We start from the raw sequence: 19230 nt of genomic DNA, 5'->3' as shown, positions 1-19230 counted from the left end.
AGGAAAAAAAAGGGGAAAACCCATAACGGAGGATGCAGTGCTCCATTTCGGGAAGAGCTTGTGGGGGTCGAGGACACAGTGGTGTTGGTAATGACTGATAGCTGTGAAGTCGGCCACAGCAGTAGAAGATCCTTTGAGATTTTCCTGCAGTGACATCAGTTCTTCCATAATCATGTGTACTGTTCACCAAAAGTCATGAGTCTGAAGACTGCAGGCTGCTCCGTCTGGAGTAGAGTGACGTAATATTAGAAAGATTCAATCGTCTGTATGGCTGATTTTCATGGGGGTGCACCCCCTACCCGTCAGATCAAAATGCTATTAAGTTCCTGACGAATAATCTTGACGAATGACTGGTTTGGTTCTCTCGCCTTGCACCCTCAGGGGGAAAAGCCTGGAGTTGCCTCCGATTGCTAGTAAAATGCATAGAAAATCTCCCCCATAAAAGAAACAGAACAATAACTCTTCAAACTCGTAAGTGAAAGGATAAACTCAGCAACTGTTTGATATTTATTGTAATGAACAGTACACGGTACATGTATAATTATATATAGTGCAATAGAAAACCAACATTGGTTCAAAAGGCATTTCTGACGTCAAGGATACAGCTCATCGATGAACAGGTCAACTGAACAACACCTTATAGCAATAAACCACGTACAGTTTTGAATATGATTCGTCGGCCAGAGGAAGTCAGGTGCGACATAGTAATCTGTACCGGAAGTCTCTTAATGGTGCAGTTAAAGTTTAGTGTATGGAAAATGAAGCAGGTCTTACGAGTCACTTCACAAGGTAATGCTCTCTCTGACAAAGCATGAGACGCAGGGGTCTGATCATTTAAAGCAGTGGTCCTGAATTGGCTTAGTCTCAGAACCCATATTCTCCCTAGGTTATTTAGTCCGTCCATCCATCCATCCATCCATCTCCTATATCCGCTTGTACCATGCAGGGTTCTGGGGATCCGGAGCCCATCCCATAAGCTACGGACGCGAAGCAGGGAATAACCCAGCTACAGGAGTAGAAGTTCCTTTGAGATTTTCCTACAGTGACATCAGTTTTTCCATAATCATTCACTCACACATTCACATCAATGGGCAATTTCATACTGAACTCCAATTCATTCCAGCATGTTTTTGGGGGAAAACCGGAATACCTAGAGGAAACCCCAGGATGACATAAGGAGATACGTAGAAATTCCACACACATGGAGTCATGGCAGAAGATTCAAACCCCAGGTGTGGAAGTGTGAGGCAGGAGTCCTGGGTTATTAAGCCACAGCAAAATATGCAATATACATTTAAGCCATAAAACTTTCTGACTGGGAGGCGTGTGCTGGTTGTTAAACTTGCCCACTGGAGGGGGGGCTTGAGGCAATTAAATCTAACCAAGCCAAAACAGAAAAAAAATAAAAAATTTACCATGAAATCCACGACCCATCGAACATGGTCCCACAGCCCACCAGGTGAGAAATGGTGATCTGATGATTTTTAAGTGTTTTACTATTTTTAAATAAATAGACAAAAGCAAATCAATAATGTATAGTTCCAGTTACAAAAGTCAGGTTACATTTCATTATCTCTGTGCTATGAGACTCATTCACTCAGGAGATGCTTTTCTCAGTGAAGCGCGGCCTCCCATCGGCGCTGCTTGGGGCTTCACTCGAGCGCAGAGATGAATCGGCTGAGGTTCCGCAGACACTGAAGCCGACGCACCACAGGCCGACAGAAGAATCCCATCAGGAATTCCATCATTCCATCATAAAGCCTCGTTGAAAAAAGAGACTCCTCCGGAAGGCGGTACGTCCTCAGATATGGCCTCAGGAAACCCTAGATACTGATGTGTCAGAATCCACACTTGGGGGAATTCATGTACACTTTCAGTCACTCCTTTGGTCCACAGGAGAATGAGGTCCAGCATTGTCATGGACATGATCCCGCCCACTGTCGCTTTTGAAGTGTAATTGCTTTCATAACCCCTTATGTTTGCCAATATAGGTGGGCTATCTCAAAGCTCCTACGCCTGTTGGAAATACAGCACTAAACTGAACTCTTACAAGTACATCGAGGTCACGGGACGTGTCAGTTACACTTAAAGGAGTGGCTAGCTAGCACCTAGTACCACACGTACACACACATGCTAGTACCACAGGCGCACGACCATAATCAACAGAAATGAGAGCAGCTACTGGAGGGAAGCCTTAATCACAAGCAAAAATGTGGTTATGGAACAGCCACCCGGCTTGCTTTTAATTCTGAGTGAGAAAAACCCTTCTATAGCTGTGCAATCCTCCTAGGATTGGCGTCTGTTTGCTTAGGACCGACCTGAAGTATTTTCATTTATGACTTCCTGTCATCCCATCAACACTGTCTGCCGTGTTCCAGCCCACTGGATCAGGGCATGGTGAAGGTTCTGCCTCAGCTCTGCTCTACCGCCGAGCTTCTGCTCATCTCACTTGCACAGAAGTCGCACAAACGCTGTGCAGCAACACACCGATGGAAATAAGAAGAGCGTCTGGAGATCTCCGGATCAATGTTCACCCAACAGGAATGTTGGCGTGCAAACGGGGGGCCGGGAAAAGGGCAGAATTCTGTCCCACCACTTCATTAGGAGTTTGGGGTGTTTTGCATTTCACGGTAAAACTGTAAGAATGGCACAGAGCATCACACGGTACTTTAACAAACACCCAAAGATCTGGCTCTTCTGGCTTTGGCCTAGCTTTTTAAAATATCTGACTTCAATTGACCTCCCCTCCTCCGACACCAGATGGCGCTGTCACTCTCAGGCTCTCTCTGCAGGAAGCCGCACAGACCTCATTTGTATTTTGGTAAATGTGGTTCTTGGGATGAAGTTTGTACAGGCTTTTGTCACTCCACCTTCTGGCGTTCTGTACTGCTAGCGCTTTATCACCACCTGTTCATATGCGCCTGCACCAACCCTGACACCAGAAGAAAAAAAAAAACAAATTAATACACAAAAATCTTGTATAGGGCACAAATAAATCAGCAATGGCTATGTAATGCAGCACTGTGCCTATCTATCTTCCAAACTGCTTATGCAGTTTAGGGTCAAGGTGAACCTGGAGCCTATCCCAGGAAGTACAGGGCCCAATACCAGACTAATGTTATATAATATAAGCAATTCAGAGACAACCACATATCTTTGGACTGCAGGAGAAAATCAGGGTACAGAGAGGAGACCGACACAAACATGAGAAGAACATGCAAACTCCATACAGACAGAGCTGCGATCGGAGGTCACACTGCGATCCCCAGTCCAGCTGGCGTGAGCCCACAGTGTTGCTTGAGCGTCCATCAGAATCTTACTAGGGAGCATAAGACCAGCTCTGTTCAGGTCTCACCTGGTGGGGAGATGATGGCTGCCAAAGGCTGTGCTCCCCCCAGGGCCAACAAATAAGCGAAGACCTTCCTCTGAAAAAGCAACACAACCCACCACCCCCATTACACTTCAGATGGCATCATCCAACGCATGCCGAGAAGATGCAAAACCAACCAGTTCTTTCAACGCTTCCGGATCTAAGCAAAAGTGCATGTTGACAGAGGCATGGTGAACCAGAACTCGCCAGACCATGCCTGTTAAAAACAGTGGGCTTCTCATTTCCTATTGACCGCACTGCTGTACTACCATTAATACACAATAGAAGAAAAAGGTTATTAATTATTGCTTCCAATTTTCTATACATCATATGTTTCATATACTACAGTATATACTCATCAGACTGTAGTTTACATGCATTGCCTATACTGCCTATTGGACGTACTTAACCATTTACTAGGCTGTTTGCATTAGCAAGCAAGTGAACCAAAATAACTGACCACTAAGTGCATTATCTACCTGTGTTACTGTGCCATTTTACCCTGTTCATATATGGTCATGGAGGTTCAGGTCTGTTTACATTCTGTACCTTCTGCACTGGAATCCAATAAGCCGGGAGTGAAATCCTGACTCTGTAGGATCTTTTCCACAACGTCATCAGCATCCACCCTGGTGGCATCTACGCGCTTCAGCTGCGACTCCACGGAGTCCTGCTTGACGGGAATCCTGCGGGGAATACCCGACGGTCACGGGAACTGCTCCGACAGAAATGAGGTCAAACAAACGAACAGACATCAATCCATTCAATTCCCATAACCGTTCACCCCAGGGAGCAGAGGGAAAATGGCAGAGGACATCCGGATGAAGATGCCAGTCCACTGCGGGGCAAACACTCACAGAGATGCCAATTAACATAACCGCATGTGTCTGGACTGAAATTTGGAGGACCTGGATGGGGGGGCATGCAAAGTCCAGACACACACAGAGCTGAGGGCTGGAATGGAACCTATAACCCTGGAGGTGTGAGGCCACAGTGCTACCTACAGGGTTCACCACATAGGCATCAACTGTGGGGTCATGGTGAGCTTGGAGCTCAAGGCAGAGGAGATCTGGGACATCCTGGACGTCATGGACAGGATGGTAGGACGTACAGTAATTATAAACAGTGGCAGTAAAGTTAAGGCTGGACTGGAAGCAGTATAGTAATGTGTGATCAGTTTAACACGCCATGTACACATGGCCGTACCGACCACTGAGGACCCCGACGTGAAGTCCTCACTGTTTTATCATGCAACTCCATTAACCACGATGTATTACAGCTAGGAAGGGTTAACACTTTTAACCTCAGTATTTTAGAAATCCTGGCTACAGCTCTGCAGGTTCAGTACACTGCTTCCTCCAACTGTTAAATCTTTCAGGTCACTTTAATACCACAGAAGGTAACGAGGCCCCCCCTGTTCTGACGAGCTCATGTCAGGGAGGATGTCTTACTTAGACGAGAGAATGGGGCTGTCAGGGTCTTCCGGCACGGCGGCACAAGCGGCCCCCGTGGCACTAGAGGGCGCTGTTCTGGACTCGCGGTCCTCGCTGGGTTCTGGGATGCTGCCGATGCCCGTGGAGGTGCTGCTTACCGAGGTGTTTCTCCGGTGGGAAAACTCGGAGAGGCTGGAGGAGCGGGAATGCCCCGTGCTGTATCCTGTGGGACGCCATCACACACACACTTACAGGAGGGGATGCCGAAAAGAGCACTTTCTAAGGTGATCTGATAACCAAGTTGCTCTTCTCAGGTGTGTGCCGCCTTCTCAATTGACCGTCCATTCATTTCTATGGGAAAAACCCCGATCCCAGCAATGATGACCTTAACCCTACTCAGCCCCAATCTTAATCATAAGCAGCCAAGCAAAATACAAGAGTTTTTGCATTCTTAGTTTTTTCAACGCAGTCACGGATTTTTACACAGTAGAGTTTTCCCTTATGGGAACCAAAAAAACAGATAATTATCACGTTGTGGGGATATTGTGTCCCCATAAGGTAAGGTATACCCACTCACACACACACACACACACACACACACACACACACACACTTGTAGATATAGCAATGTGTAAGACAGGGGTCAGGTGACTGGGAGTAGTGTGCTGAGTCAGATCACGCTGTTTTGCTGATAGTATAAAATGTCTGTTTTTCTCCTCTATTTTTCCCCCACAACCAGACACACATCCTCTCCTCTATTTTTCCCCCACAACCAGACACACATCCTCTCCTCTATTTTTCCCCCACAACCAGACACACATCCTCTCCTCTATTTTTCCCCCACAACCAGACACACATCCTCTCCTCTGTACCATAAGATCACTGCCTCATTCAAACACTTGAGTTTGCTTTTTTTCTTTCTGTCATCAGAACACATCTTGCTTTCCTTTGCCCTGCTTTTTGGCTTAACAGTGTCTGCTTTGCTGCCCCCCCCCCCCCCCAAATCCCTCAAAGGGGAAAAGCCACCTCAAATAAAATTCCCAGCTCCGCCCCCTTGTCACTACTTCTGGTCTCCATTGTGGCTGGGCCAATCAGAGTGGACTTCCCAACATTTTACTGTGATTAGGAATCCATTACCCCAAACCAGTAACTTTCAGAAATAGACTAAAATTAATGTTGCTCTTTTAGTATTTAAAAAGCACGACATTTGTCATGACGTGTGTTTTTTTACTGCAGTATATATGAAACCTTCACTTTCCCCTCATTAAATACATCTTTTTTAACATTCTACATTACTTCAGTCCACCTTATGAATTCCACATTTATGATACAGCATTTTTAAGCTTCCCATAGGTCAATGCTGAGGTTTCAGTGCCGGCCTTTCATTGGTCATTCCTGGCCCCTCTCCCGAGCCTGGGATCAGCAGGCCATCATCTGCCAGGGGCCATTCGCGAAAGGCTAAGCAGACCCGGAATGCGTGAACGCCCAGGCGCCTGTGACACCCGGGTCCGCGACCAACCGATTAACGCCGCGTGTGGTTTCTCCACACGGCAGCTTCCTGTCTGTGCCATGAAGACTCCACAGAGCACCTTCCAGAATTTTCAAGGCATGAGAAGTTGCCACTGGCTGATACTTGGTTACTTCAAAACATGTGCAGATCCAAAGGAAATCGCTAATCTGAAAAATTCTGCCCTTGTCCGAAAGGCCGTAATTCCTCTAAAGGTTGTGACCTGATATCTGCATATCAGAAGAGATGCAGCAGGAATGTAAACGTTTCACCGCGGGACAACTAAATGCAATTAATATGCTTAACGAGGAGTCGCAGGCCGAGCGTCCGTAAGATCGCACCTCGTCGGGGGGACCGTCAACACCTCCTCCACCAAATCCCGATGACGTTACCACAGTAAACATGGTTAGGAGAAGCACACAGATGCGTGGGAGGAGATCTGTGGCAGGCAGAAGCTTTTCAGAGGCAAGGAGCTGTTCATCGATGCAGAAGTTTTACAAGTAAAAGCAACGGCAGCCAGTGAGATTCCCGTTAGCGGACCACCATCGTAGATGCATCTCTCTCTGATCTCCTTTAAGTTTCCCACTTAAGTGTTTAATATAGAGACCTATAACTGCCCCACTAATACCTCCTGAATTGAATAAATCTACAAAGCAGTATATGAGGCATGTATAAAGCGTCTATAAAGTGCGACTGAACCTTTCAACTGTTGATTAAGACCAGAGACTGCTGAATAATTTTATTCTTTCCGTTCGGATGTGAAAGGGCCTTGTTCCTGCGCTGCCACGGCAAATGTCAATTCTGCTCTTACCATACCTGCTCATCCGAGAAGATAAATGAAGCACGTCACTATGGAATTATCTGCTACACACTGATAGCGGTAGTGACTGTGCGAAACAGCAAATGTTGCAATTTAGCATATATATATATATATATATATATATATATATATATATATATATACACACACACACACAGTTGATTACGATGGGTTATGATGGTCCGTGTTTCAACTCTACGATAGGCGAATGTTTTTCAATTTCAGTACAATATTCAATAGATTACATGAGATGAACACTTCATTATAAAATAAGCTTTGTGGTGATGATTTTGCCCCAACTGTAGGCCAATGTGAGTGTTCAGGCTGTGATGTTTGTTAGCCTAGGTGTACTGTATCAAAATGCATTTTCACCGTAGGATCCTTTAGCCTTAGGATTATCGGAGCGTAACCCCACCGTAACCCGGGGAGACGCTGCACACATATAGCAAGCTTCTATGAGATGTACCTGAAACTTTCGACTGCTGACTAGCGTAGCTGGAGGTTCTGGAGTGACTGTATCCCCCAAGTTCGTCGGGAAGAGAGGTGCACTTTCCGGGGGTCTCTGTCAAGTTCAGAATGAGGGCAGGAGAGCTAGAAATTAGTCAAGCCATGCGACAGAAGGGGGGCCGCAAACGACACCGGGCCCCGAACGGCACCGTCAATGAGCTAGAGAAAGTCAGCAGTCTGGATTACACAGGTAGAGACACGGGAACATGCAGCTACTACGCACCAAAACAGCATTCCCTCCCCATGTTAGCACTGTTAGGGTTAGCATTCCCACCCTAGTCACTTAAGGTTGCATTTTCACGTCTGAGCTGCTCTGGCTTAAAGACTAACACATGCATTCGAACCCCCACTAACAAAGCAGCTGGTATGTGAACCGGGGCACCGCCCCCCATACCATTTTAATAAAACGCTGTGAACCGCCTGAGACATTCAGAAGTGTTTCGGCAAAACGTAAAGGCCTGAAAACGAGGGTTACGGATTTCCGTTGGTTACCCATCGCGCTGACTACGGAACGTTCCGGAAGCAGCCTTACCTGATATCCCCAGGAAAGGCTTTTGAGTGTCGCCCCCTTTCCTGTCCTCGTGCAGGTGGTCTCCGTCCCCCTGCAGCCCTACATACGTGGCAGTGGAGGAGGGCCTGTGAAAGTGAGGAGGGGTTTAGCAGTACCATATGCCTCACAGATCCCCGGGACATGAACATGACAGGCCTGCTCTCTCGGGGTTATTACGGTAAGCACTGGGCACAGTGCTCTCTCGGGGTTATTACGGTAAGCACTGGGCACAGTGCTCTCTCGGGGTTATTACGGTAAGCACTGGGCACAGTGCTCCTGCAGGTATTTCAAGAGCAGCTCAAAACCGTGTCAACATATCACGTCACTTTAGAAAACTAAAGTATCTGCGGAAAACTCATACAAACACAAACATAACAAACCTCTGTGGGCTTGGGAATCTAACCCATAACCGTGGAGGTGATAGACCAGTTCATTCCTCCCATTAACACACTCTAATGTAGTAACATCCTTAATTGCTGTCTGGTAACTAATGCTGCACACCTACTGGCAATTACATCAGTGATCACATTAAAGTGTGATCATATTAATAAGGCTCATTATACATGATATCACTCTAATGTCCTGGACACTCAAAACTGTCATCACGACAAAAGCCAGAAAGATGCATCCGTCAAAAAGCATGATGTAGATTAAATTAAACTAAAGAAAATATAATTCCATAATGAACTGTATTGAATAAAAGGAGACTGTGTCAGGCTGTGTGGTATTAAAGTTACAGTTAATGATGCAGGACCACGACACTCGTGAGCCGACAAAATTAAATAAAGTAAGACAATGCTTTCTGACTGGATGCTTCTCATGTTACTGTTACTGTAAGTGCAAATTCTGCTTTTCAGAAATCCGCCCTGTTAAAAAGGTAACAGATTGAAGAATCAGGTATACTTCGCAGGTACTCAAGAAAAATCACCAAGCTTTTCCACAAACATTTCAGAATGTCGGAAGAGAAGCCTGAAATTTCACTGCGGCATCTGTGGGATCAGGCCAGTCATCGTGACACAGCAGTGACCAGCGACCTCTAGCATAAAACATGAAAGTAGAGCATTCTGCAGGACCTCAGGAACGTATTAAAATGAGCATCAACGAGCAGGGAGTGCAAACACAACCCTGTTCGCGTCCCACTATCTGGCCCGGCAAACACCCCGCCTGCATCTCACATCAGATCCATGAAACTGTCCTCCATCAGCCAGCTCTGTACTGCCCTACAAAAATGGTCCTGCAGGGAACTCCCTGCTCATTAAAGTCTGTCCTGCTTCTCAAAGGAAACATAAAAAAGAATCTTTTCTCTCGACTTTGCCCACCTACTATGTGGTTAAAAGGTATTTAATCTTTCAAAGCACACAGGTCAAAATTCACATCAAAATAAGTAGAACAGCAAAATAATGACGATGATGAAACCTGTACAAACGTACAATCAAGGCCAGATCTCCGGAGGCGTGAGACCATAGAGGAGTCCACTAAACCACCGGGCCGCCTGTCACAGACCATATATGTATATAATGATACAGTATACCTGGATATTTAAAGTAACAGGCAAAGCAAAAGCCTTCAAAAGATCTAAATAATCAAACAATTAATGTACGACTGTGGACTACAATTAATATAATAGTAATAAATCTAATTGCACTAAATACCAGGAAGTGCAGTTGGATTAAAGGGCTCTTTCGAAGGACCAGAAACACTATTCTGGTCACATCTCATAGTGTCTAATAATTCTAATAAACTTTTTTCCTTCTGTACTGACATGTATATCTGAAGCCATAAAAATAATGGAAAGTGAGTATGAATGCTGGAAGAGTTTTGCAGGGTGAATAAATCACAATATTACATAGCCAGAGCTGTAAATTTTTTACAAGAAGCACTCTGGTCTTAGGTCTGTTGACTTCTAATGACTATCTAAAAAGCTTGCAAAGCAAAGGATATGTGTTAGACTTTTCAGGGTGTTGAAGTAAAATATGGTAGATTTTATATATGTCTATAAAACTATAATCCATGGGAAAACTAATCCGTGCTTAATTTTCAGGCTTCACCATATTTATTGTCAATAAACACGTATAATCATTCCTAATTCGGACTTTATTACATATAACCCAGTAAATAAAATTAAAGAAGTATTGACAAGTCTTCTTACGTTTTAAAGCAGGGATCTCCTGACTTCAGCTGCGTGCTGATCACCACCTACGTGATAAGAAAGGAGATGAAAGGAATCAACCATTAATGTTCCCTCTACACTATACTACACTACACTATGCTGCACTACACTACACTACACTACACTACTCTATGCTGCACTAAACTACAGGGTCATTATGTAACACTAGTTGGTGTATAGGTGCTTCTTCTCTATAAAAAAAAGATACAACTGGCCTATTACTATGTAGGAAATGTAGGGTCAACCATAGCAAGGGAGGACTAAGCTTCAGATTAACTACAACAAGTGGAATGAGCTCATTGCAAACATATACTGAGTACATACGCACACAGCTGCACAAGGTACATGACCAGTTAAACACAGCAACCATCTGTCGATGGCCAGCTTAATTAACAAGTCAGCCATCTTGGAAACAGGGCTGTAGCCTCCAGTGTCTGACTGCTCCACTGGAAGGAGTAGTGCTTCCTGCACTGGTTGCCAGGAGGGGGCATACTGCTCAGCTGCCATCTCACTGCCTAAAGTGAAACCACGAAAATTATTTAAAAATATTTAAAAACACTTCCTACCTTGAGTATGGAGTTATCCTGCCGCGTGTTCTTGGTGTCGTACCCTTCTAGCAAACACCTCCGAGTGGTACTCCCTGAGCCGGCAAACTCAGCCAGATTAAGGTCCACAAAGCCAAGCTACACCATGCAAAAATAATAAAATAACACGATAAACGTAACAAAATTAACTGTCACCAAGCTTCTGCCCTGAATTTTCTGCAACATGCTGAAAATAATAAATTTGAAATTACATGAGAACCTGTTACATTTTATCCTGACGTTGCTTTACTCCAGACCAGATTTACTCAGCATTTATTTGCAAAATTTTGTGTGCGACTTGTACCCTACAGTGCAATTTGTACCCTTAAATGTGATTTGTACTCTAGTTGCTAGAGGTATCCTTTACAGAAAGCAAAATACATTTTTGTTATTAAGTGATGACATTATTTTAAATGATTCTTGTCATTTTCATTTTAAAAGGTAAATAATTTGCCACTAAGATGGCGTTGGCATATCGTGCAAATGGTACAGTATGCTAACAGCAATGAAGAAAAATTTTTAAAGCCATTATAGAAATACTACCTTTGCATAGGTTTTCCCACCCTTCAGCTCCTATGAAATAACAAAGACATGCAGAATTATGCAAAAAAGTTGTGTAGTATAAATTCTTACATCAGATAATTAACTCTCAAAAATCATAAGTATTCAGTAATTAGTTGATTACCATATTGACTTTCATTCATCTCTTATTACAGGCACATAGTTTACGCAGTTTACGTGCTATTTAACCAAGCTGTGCCATTGTAACGTATGGGGAGTGTTAACCGATGAGGATGTGCGAACTCCGGCCCCCACCTTGCGCACGGATACCCGGCACATGCAGGGGTCCAGCACCCCCGTGCCAGTGCTGGCACTCATCTTGCACAGGAAGGAGAAGGTCTTTTTCCAGCGCACGCAGTTAGCCTGGACCACCTCCCTGAGAAGAAACAGACAGGAACGACACGTCTCAGCTGGCATTGTGTGAGACAGCGAAATAGTGCCGGGAGACAGGTGGACGAAAGGGACCACTGAAGGCACCGAAGGCAGACGGGCGAACGAAAGCGACAACTGAAGGCACCGAAGGCAGACGGGCGAACGAAAGCGACAACTGAAGGCACCGAAGGCAGACGGGCGAACGAAAGCGACAACTGAAGGCACCGAAGGCAGACGGGCGAACGAAAGCGACAACTGAAGGCACCGAAGGCAGACGGGCGAACGAAAGCGACAACTGAAGGCACCGAAGGCAGACGGGCGAACGAAAGCGACCACTGAAGGCACTGAAGGCAGACGGGTGAATGAAAGACAAAAACCTTCACTGTGCCTGAAGGATTATGCTAATTTATTTCCATATATTTCCATGCAGAGGAAATACTGTGGTTGAAAAGCAAACCTATAGCAAAAGTAAAGGAAAAAATACATGAAAGAAATGGGCAGGGTTAAAGACCTTAGTGACTTTGAAAGGGCCAAATCATTACAAACAGGAGGCTGGGTCAAAGCATGCAAGACTTGTGGGCTTCTCAGCTGTGGTGAGGACCTACTGAGAGTGATCTGAGGAGGGAGGAACCACAAACCACTGACAAAGGGTCAGGCATCAAGTTCCCTGATCGTAAAAGGAGACAAATGTACCAAAATCACTCAGTCGGACTGGGCTTGGCTGTAAAGTCTGGAGTTCCGATTGGTTGAAATCCCACTTGTCAAAAAGCAGTCCTACTTAAGTTGCACAGTCCCCAGCAAATTCACCCATATTAACAATAAAAAAAACAACAAGTCTGGTGGCCTAGAATGACACCTATCATCGTTTATCCTTTACAGACACATGATGATTGTAGACTCAACAGCACGAGATGAATCCACTCTCAATATTATGAAAAACAGCAGGTACTCAGCGTACTGAGATATGCAACAGTCCAGGGGGCTTCAGGGACAAGTGACAGGGAGGAGGACAGGATGGTCACCTGCTAGCTAAATGGCAAGAAGACAGACGATACGGACCCTGACAAATAACATTCCACAGGTAATTTAGAGACACAAAGTAACATAACTGCATATTTTTTACTTGCTGAAGGAAACCAGAAAACACCTGCAAATATATGGGAAAGACTCCACACATAGAGCCGAAGGGGGATTCGAACCCACAACCCTGGAAGTACGTCATGCCAGGTTTTTCATAATATTGAGAGTGGATTCATCTCGTGCTGTTGAGTTTTTTAAAAAACGATAACGGCCGTTTAGACAGGGTTAGAATGCAGATAACTCCTCTTCAAAACAACATTCATGCATTCGGTGCCAAGTTACCATAAAATCATACCCAAACAAGAGATTTGACTTAGATAACAAAATGTTACCATAGACACAGCTCAGCTGTTGTGTGTGTGGGAGGGGTGCACAGACATCCTATGGCAGGATGCCATAGTCATATGACAAACACATTTGTTCACTTGTGCTTCCTTACCAGTCCTACAAGAATGACCCTCTGTTTTTTTCCCTTAAAGCAGACCTTGATGCCATTGCAACACCCTTTTCCCCTTAGGGCGTTCCTTATGTTTCCTCTCCTTCCTATAGTTTTGCTGTACCCATTAACATTTTTACGTTTTTAGTACATCTTACACCCTGTGAGTAGTGTAAGAAAGTAACCTGCACTGCATAACTTAAGCCAGTCCAGAAAATGTATCCCAAGTCATTCATTAGAAATTTGTGCAAGTTCATGAAAGTATTCGATATTTCATAGCATGTGATACCTTACTTTCGATTTTGGATATTTTAACGCTCAAGCAGACCAATACCTTCTAATGAAGCTATAACAAACTGTAGAGACGTTAGCGGAAATATATCGCGACTACCTGTTGAAGGAAATGGGAAGTCAACAAAAGGTTAAATTATCACGCGATATCACCTAGATCTTTAAAAACTTAAAAACATGAAAATATAAAAAAAGAATCTGCTTAATATATCCACATTAAAACACTTTCTATGAAATACTTTTAAAGGACATATGGGGTTCCCAAAATTTGAAATCTAACAAAAAGCATTTTCTCAGCATGAAAACATCAGGTTTTAAAATGTGACGGTCGCTAAAAAATCAGTACATCTTAAATCTATTTTGTATTAATATCTCTAATCTTGGCAAGCGCAGGAAATTAGCGATCCTCTGAAACAACGTTATCTACAGGGAAAACAATCGATAAGGGGATGACATCATCCAATTCTAATGTCTGGCAGGGTGTAGCTGAGAAAGAAAAAAATCCCACGATGAAAGGGAAAAGTATGAAATCCATTTTCTTGTCTTCCATCCCTTTTCCAACGTCGCATTCTTCCATACCACATGGCTACACACGACGCATTAGGTAGTGGTGGCCCTCATGCACTCATGTAACGGGAAGCGCATTTTCAAAGCAATCTCAGGTCTTGCAAGCCAAGACTGCATGCATCAGTGTGAAATTCACGGGTTCAGTGCGGTAGTGATTTAATTCAGCAGCATAATAAAATGAAGGAATGGCACCCGAATCCTTACGCTACACCATGCCGCGAAAACTCCCCATTCCAGCAAAATCAACAAATGATGCAAGGTGCTGCAATTGTAAAACGGGAATAATAGTTCGTTCCCGTGGGAGAGGATTCAGATTAAGAGTCACAGATGTGCGAGATCGTAACTGCAAAAAAAATATGACACAGATAGGCCACTAAAGAGCCAAACAGGGACGGATCCGCTTTTTAAAATGCATACATCTTATGGTGGTAAAGTACGCATATCATCCAAATAGGTTTTTAGAGTGGCGTCCCCCACAAATAAATCAGCGATTTATTTCATGCTCCGATGAAAATCTTTACACCTCCACCTCCTCAAATGTCATAAAAGGAATATGCAAATCTCGCTGACTCTAAATGAGAAGAAAAAAAATAAAAGCAACGACACATGGTGTCCTTGACAGTTTAATGTGTCACAAAACTTCCAGCATCACGAGTCTCCAATAACAGCGCAAACAATCGGAACTAAATATAACTGCATTGAACTACAAGGACTACAGCGGGCGTTGTTATTGCCCAAAGTGAAGCGTATTATTAAGATACCACAACTAATCCATGGTGAGACATGGAACCTCTACCGTGCCATTAACGTCTCTGAGAGGCCTATCTAACACTTTTGGCTGCGATTTTCCTCTCAAAACGCCAGACCATTTCTGCTCTCCTTTTGTCACTAAAAATACCCACACGCCTTCTTTCACAGGCTTGTCATTAGGAATAAAGGGACAAGATTAGACTACAAGAAGCCGTCATCCAAATAATAAAAAAACCTTTAATTTCTTGATCACAAAAGCAATGCGTCCGGGTGAGATCAATCCTAATGGAGAACCATGTATGGTTCTGAGGATGTGATAAGAAATGCTGTAGATCGACACCCCCCCCCCCCCCCCCCCGTTCCCCACCCAAAGTCAGAGTGATTATATTCTCTGTGATGTGTAACTCATGACACCTGTCTCCCATTTACTGCCAAATCAGTCCCTGTTCCTGAATGGCACTAGCGGACTCATGGACTTGTATGATTATATATAGAGTGAGTCAGAAGTCAACAAGAAGTTCGAGAACGAAAGAAACATGCCATTATTTTAGACAACACATTTACGGGTGAAGGATACATCCTACGAATGTGCTGGGATGCATCATCAGTGATGTTTCCTGGATTCATAGGGGTCTCACTTTCGTTTTGGGTCTCACAGCATCAGACAACACATTTACAAATACCTGTTTATCTCGCTCTTTTATCCATAATGATACAAAAACTAACCATTTGAATAGTAGGAGGTTCATCTGGAGAAGGTCCAAGCATGTTGCTAAAAGGTAGCAAAGGCTGAAAGTAGGGGCTCAGTCCAACAACCTTCAGGCTGTGAACCCATGTTCTTAACCATACGGTCCCAGGGCGAGCTCAAGGGAACGTGGGTGGAACATGCCACATGGTACAGCATGAGGCGCTGTGCGCAGACGCTGCTCTGGGCGAAAGGCCTTAGTCCTGCCAGCCAAATGGTGGGTGAAACTGCTGTGCATCAAAGGAGATTTTTATGTGCCGGATAATGTGTCCTTGTTGAGACAACTGTCAAAGATTTAGCAGTGGCTTGAGATTGCAGGTGCATTTCCGATTTTCTGAATAGGCTTGGCCATCATAGAGGACAGTGTAGAGGTTAGGGGGATGCTTCTAGCAATTCAGCAGAAAAATCAATTTAATAACTGCGCAATGGCTTTGCTATGGTAGGTTATAATATTACTTCTTCACAGTGTGTGATAAATCAAAATTAAGTTAAACAGATTAGTTTGAACTGAGATATTACTGCAAAGAACTTAGCCAGAGAAGGTTAACTGTGTCTGTGTGCATATTCAGGGACACGCATCATAAATAACTAAAAGGTCACCCAGCAAATCACTGACTCCACAATCTTTTCCTTAGCAATGATAGGAGGACCAAGATCCAATAAAATAAATCAATACAGTCATTTCCAGCAGATCACAAAGTATCTGTAAATTTTCAGCCCATGAAGGAAAAAAAATCCCCGCATAGAGCGAAAGTTTTAATTTCACACCCCACTGACGGCAGAGCAGAACCCTCCGGATCGTGGAGCCCGGAGCTCGGTGCACCATCTCCAGATCCTCATGAGGAGCTCCAGCGGCACCTTAATCCCAGTTAATGTCTGATATATTCCTCACCTTTTTCTGCCGGCACTGATTCATTGCTTGTTTTAAGTTCTTTATGACAGTCACACTGGAGTCACATGAGACCAGGTGACACGCCACATGACCATGTGCACATTAACCCGACATCTATTCCTACATTCGCAATAACAGTCAGAGTAATCAGGGTCAGGGCAGATCCAGGGCGCTTCCCCGGAGATGCAGTGCGCAGGGCTTAGGGGGCAGGGTACAGCTCACACACACCGCCGGCTCCCTCCAGCTTATTCACACATCCACCCACAGGGCTTGATCTAACAACCAGTACGTGTCAGCCTTCGGGTCGCCGCACTGTGGGATCAAAAACGCTGCACACAAAAGAAACCAGAGCAAGCCCAGGGAGAAAACACACGCCCCGCTGGTCCAGAGCTGGAACGTTCCGGGAGGAGGTGCAGTGACAAGGACATTTGTTAAAGTGCCAAGCTGCCTTGATAAGTAATCAGCAATACATATGTAAGCCTCACACATCCAGGGCTGGGGGGGGTTCGAATCCCACCTGTTCTGTATATGTCACTTTTCTTATGCCCTATGTCCTGTGATAGGCTCCAAACTCACTAAAAGCACATGCGGGAAAACTAGGTGCAGAAAATGGATGGATGGATGCAGAGGCGAGAGTTTGATATTGGGAGAGGGGTTACAAATTAATAATGTAAATGTAATGGTCTATTTAAAAATTTTTTTTTTTTTTGAAGGATGAAGGCAAAGTAAATATTGGGGAGGCACATGTCCCCCGTTGCCCCTGATTCCTACTCTCCCAGATGGACATACACAAATAAATCTGTGTGTGTGTGTGTGTGTGTGTGTGTGTGTGTGTGTGTGTGTGTGTGTGTGTGTGTGTGTGTACAGACATTAAAATACAGAGACAGAACAAATACCCATATGTTCGTCTGTTATCACTTGTTGGATTCAAAGACAATATCGTTTGCTTTTAGTGGCGTTTACATTGACTAAACTGCATCGGTTAATAATGGAACATTTTCTTTAAGGTCAGCAGTTAGATTTTCAGAAAGACATGGACAAAACAACATTAATGCTGTGCGCTACAGTCATGATCGCAGGCGTGAAAGCGGACACAGATCATCGCCTCCCTGACGCTTATAGCGATTCGTCCCCGCAATGTTTAGGGAGAAAGTAGTTAGTTAAATGGTTTACCTGTTGACCGCTATCGTCGATTGCTTACACTCGAAAGACGTGCTATGTGGCTATATTTAGTAAGAAAATGTCGGTGAAATGAAAAAGGAAATACTCAGTTTCATGTCTTTTTGCAGCCAAGCAAGAAGGCTGTCGGTGTCTATGCACGCCACATTTTGAGTCTAAATACACCTCCACAAACTGCCCATGTAAATAAAAATACTAAACCTGTCATTTCGTTGATGAAGACATTTTTGCATTCGTTTTTATTCCCGATATTATATGTCTAAGAGTACCGAGCAGAATACAATGCCTTCCATGTACCCAGAAGGTTATGTGCAATTCAAACGCAATTGCTATGTAATGCGAATATAACAAGCTCGGGATTTATTGCCAGCAATTACATTACATTACTCGGGGAATCCATCGCTTTATATTTATGCATCTCCGAAGCATAGATATTCAAGGACAGTCTAAGCGGTCAGCGCGACAAAAGCATGATAATGTTAAATCATCGCAACTACTGCTCAAGTTTATTTTACAGGGTGAATATATCTTAGCTTGTCAATGCTCGTTCTTTTTTTCTTTTTTTTTACCGTACCCAACTACCTCTATAGGCCGGAAAAAAAATCCATATCTGTCACCGTTTTTTGTGTTGCTCATGCCTTTCGACGGAGATCAGACTGCTGTTTGCACAGCTGCATGTGAGGGGAGCACCGTATAATTCAGATAACATCGCCGGTACCTTAGGACGGCTAAAGGCAGAGCCGATCCTTACCGGGAGGACTCCTCCGAAAAGCCACCATCCAGCAGCCTGACTTTGCAGAAGAGGACGCCGTTGACGAACGGCACGGAAGACAGCTCGTCCAGATCAAAATCCACTTTAAATTTGAATTTCTTCTTCTTCATCATGGTGAAAGGCGCCCGCCGGGGACCCCAAGCTGCATCTGCGGTGCTTTTCCCTCGTCTATTGCATGGCGTCTTGTGTTGCAGCCCTCATTCCCCCCACGGCGAGCAGAGGGGGGAGAGCGCGAGGCGGAAGAAAGCGCACGCACTGCTGGTGTCAATCCAGCCGTGATCTACTTTATCTCCTCGAAAGGACCCCCCACCACCACCATTAAACCAGTCACTGGCGCTCAGATCCACACGCAAAAGCGCTGCGATTATTATAAAAACTGGACTGCGTTCATAACCCAAATCCGCATTTTCAATCTGAAATAACCTTAAACCACAGGAAAGACGAGAAGGAAGGGGGATATGGAAACATATGTTAAAATTTCAAGCAAACTATAATCTACGCAATCGAAAACTAAATCCAGTTAAACAGTTTAGGCTTTTTATCATTTTATGGAGTGATTTCTGAGGAGATTACGTGTTTATACAGGAGCGATGATGTGACCGAGTCAAACTTGTTTACTTGGTAATGAATACATAGCCTACCAA

General features: G+C 44.3%; 1 protein-coding gene across 2 annotated transcripts; it reads right to left on the bottom strand.

Annotated features, from left to right (window-relative positions):
• Window positions 1–494: 494 nt before the first annotated feature.
• On the bottom strand, window positions 495–18875 carry fam102bb (family with sequence similarity 102 member Bb). Of its 2 annotated transcripts, XM_048976909.1 has the most exons (11): window positions 18566–18875; window positions 11758–11878; window positions 11485–11514; window positions 10924–11040; window positions 10337–10383; window positions 8170–8273; window positions 7597–7692; window positions 4822–5026; window positions 3920–4056; window positions 3356–3425; window positions 495–2932 (listed from the first exon to the last, which is right to left on the bottom strand). In XM_048976909.1, the coding sequence occupies exons 1-11, from the start codon at window positions 18697–18699 to the stop codon at window positions 2890–2892; spliced, it is 1104 nt and encodes a 367-aa protein (XP_048832866.1). In that variant the 5' UTR covers window positions 18700–18875; the 3' UTR covers window positions 495–2889. The 2 variants fall into 2 exon arrangements, with proteins under 2 accessions (XP_048832866.1, XP_048832868.1); XM_048976911.1 differs by lacking the exon at window positions 7597–7692 and having other exon boundaries at window positions 18566–18872.
• Window positions 18876–19230: the final 355 nt, after the last annotated feature.

Source organism: Brienomyrus brachyistius, chromosome 15 (genome assembly GCF_023856365.1).
Source record: "Brienomyrus brachyistius isolate T26 chromosome 15, BBRACH_0.4, whole genome shotgun sequence".
In the NCBI taxonomy this organism is placed as follows: domain Eukaryota; kingdom Metazoa; phylum Chordata; class Actinopteri; order Osteoglossiformes; family Mormyridae; genus Brienomyrus; species Brienomyrus brachyistius.
The sequence above is the reverse complement of the archived record's forward strand: the minus strand, read 5'-3'. Positions and strand labels throughout refer to the sequence as shown.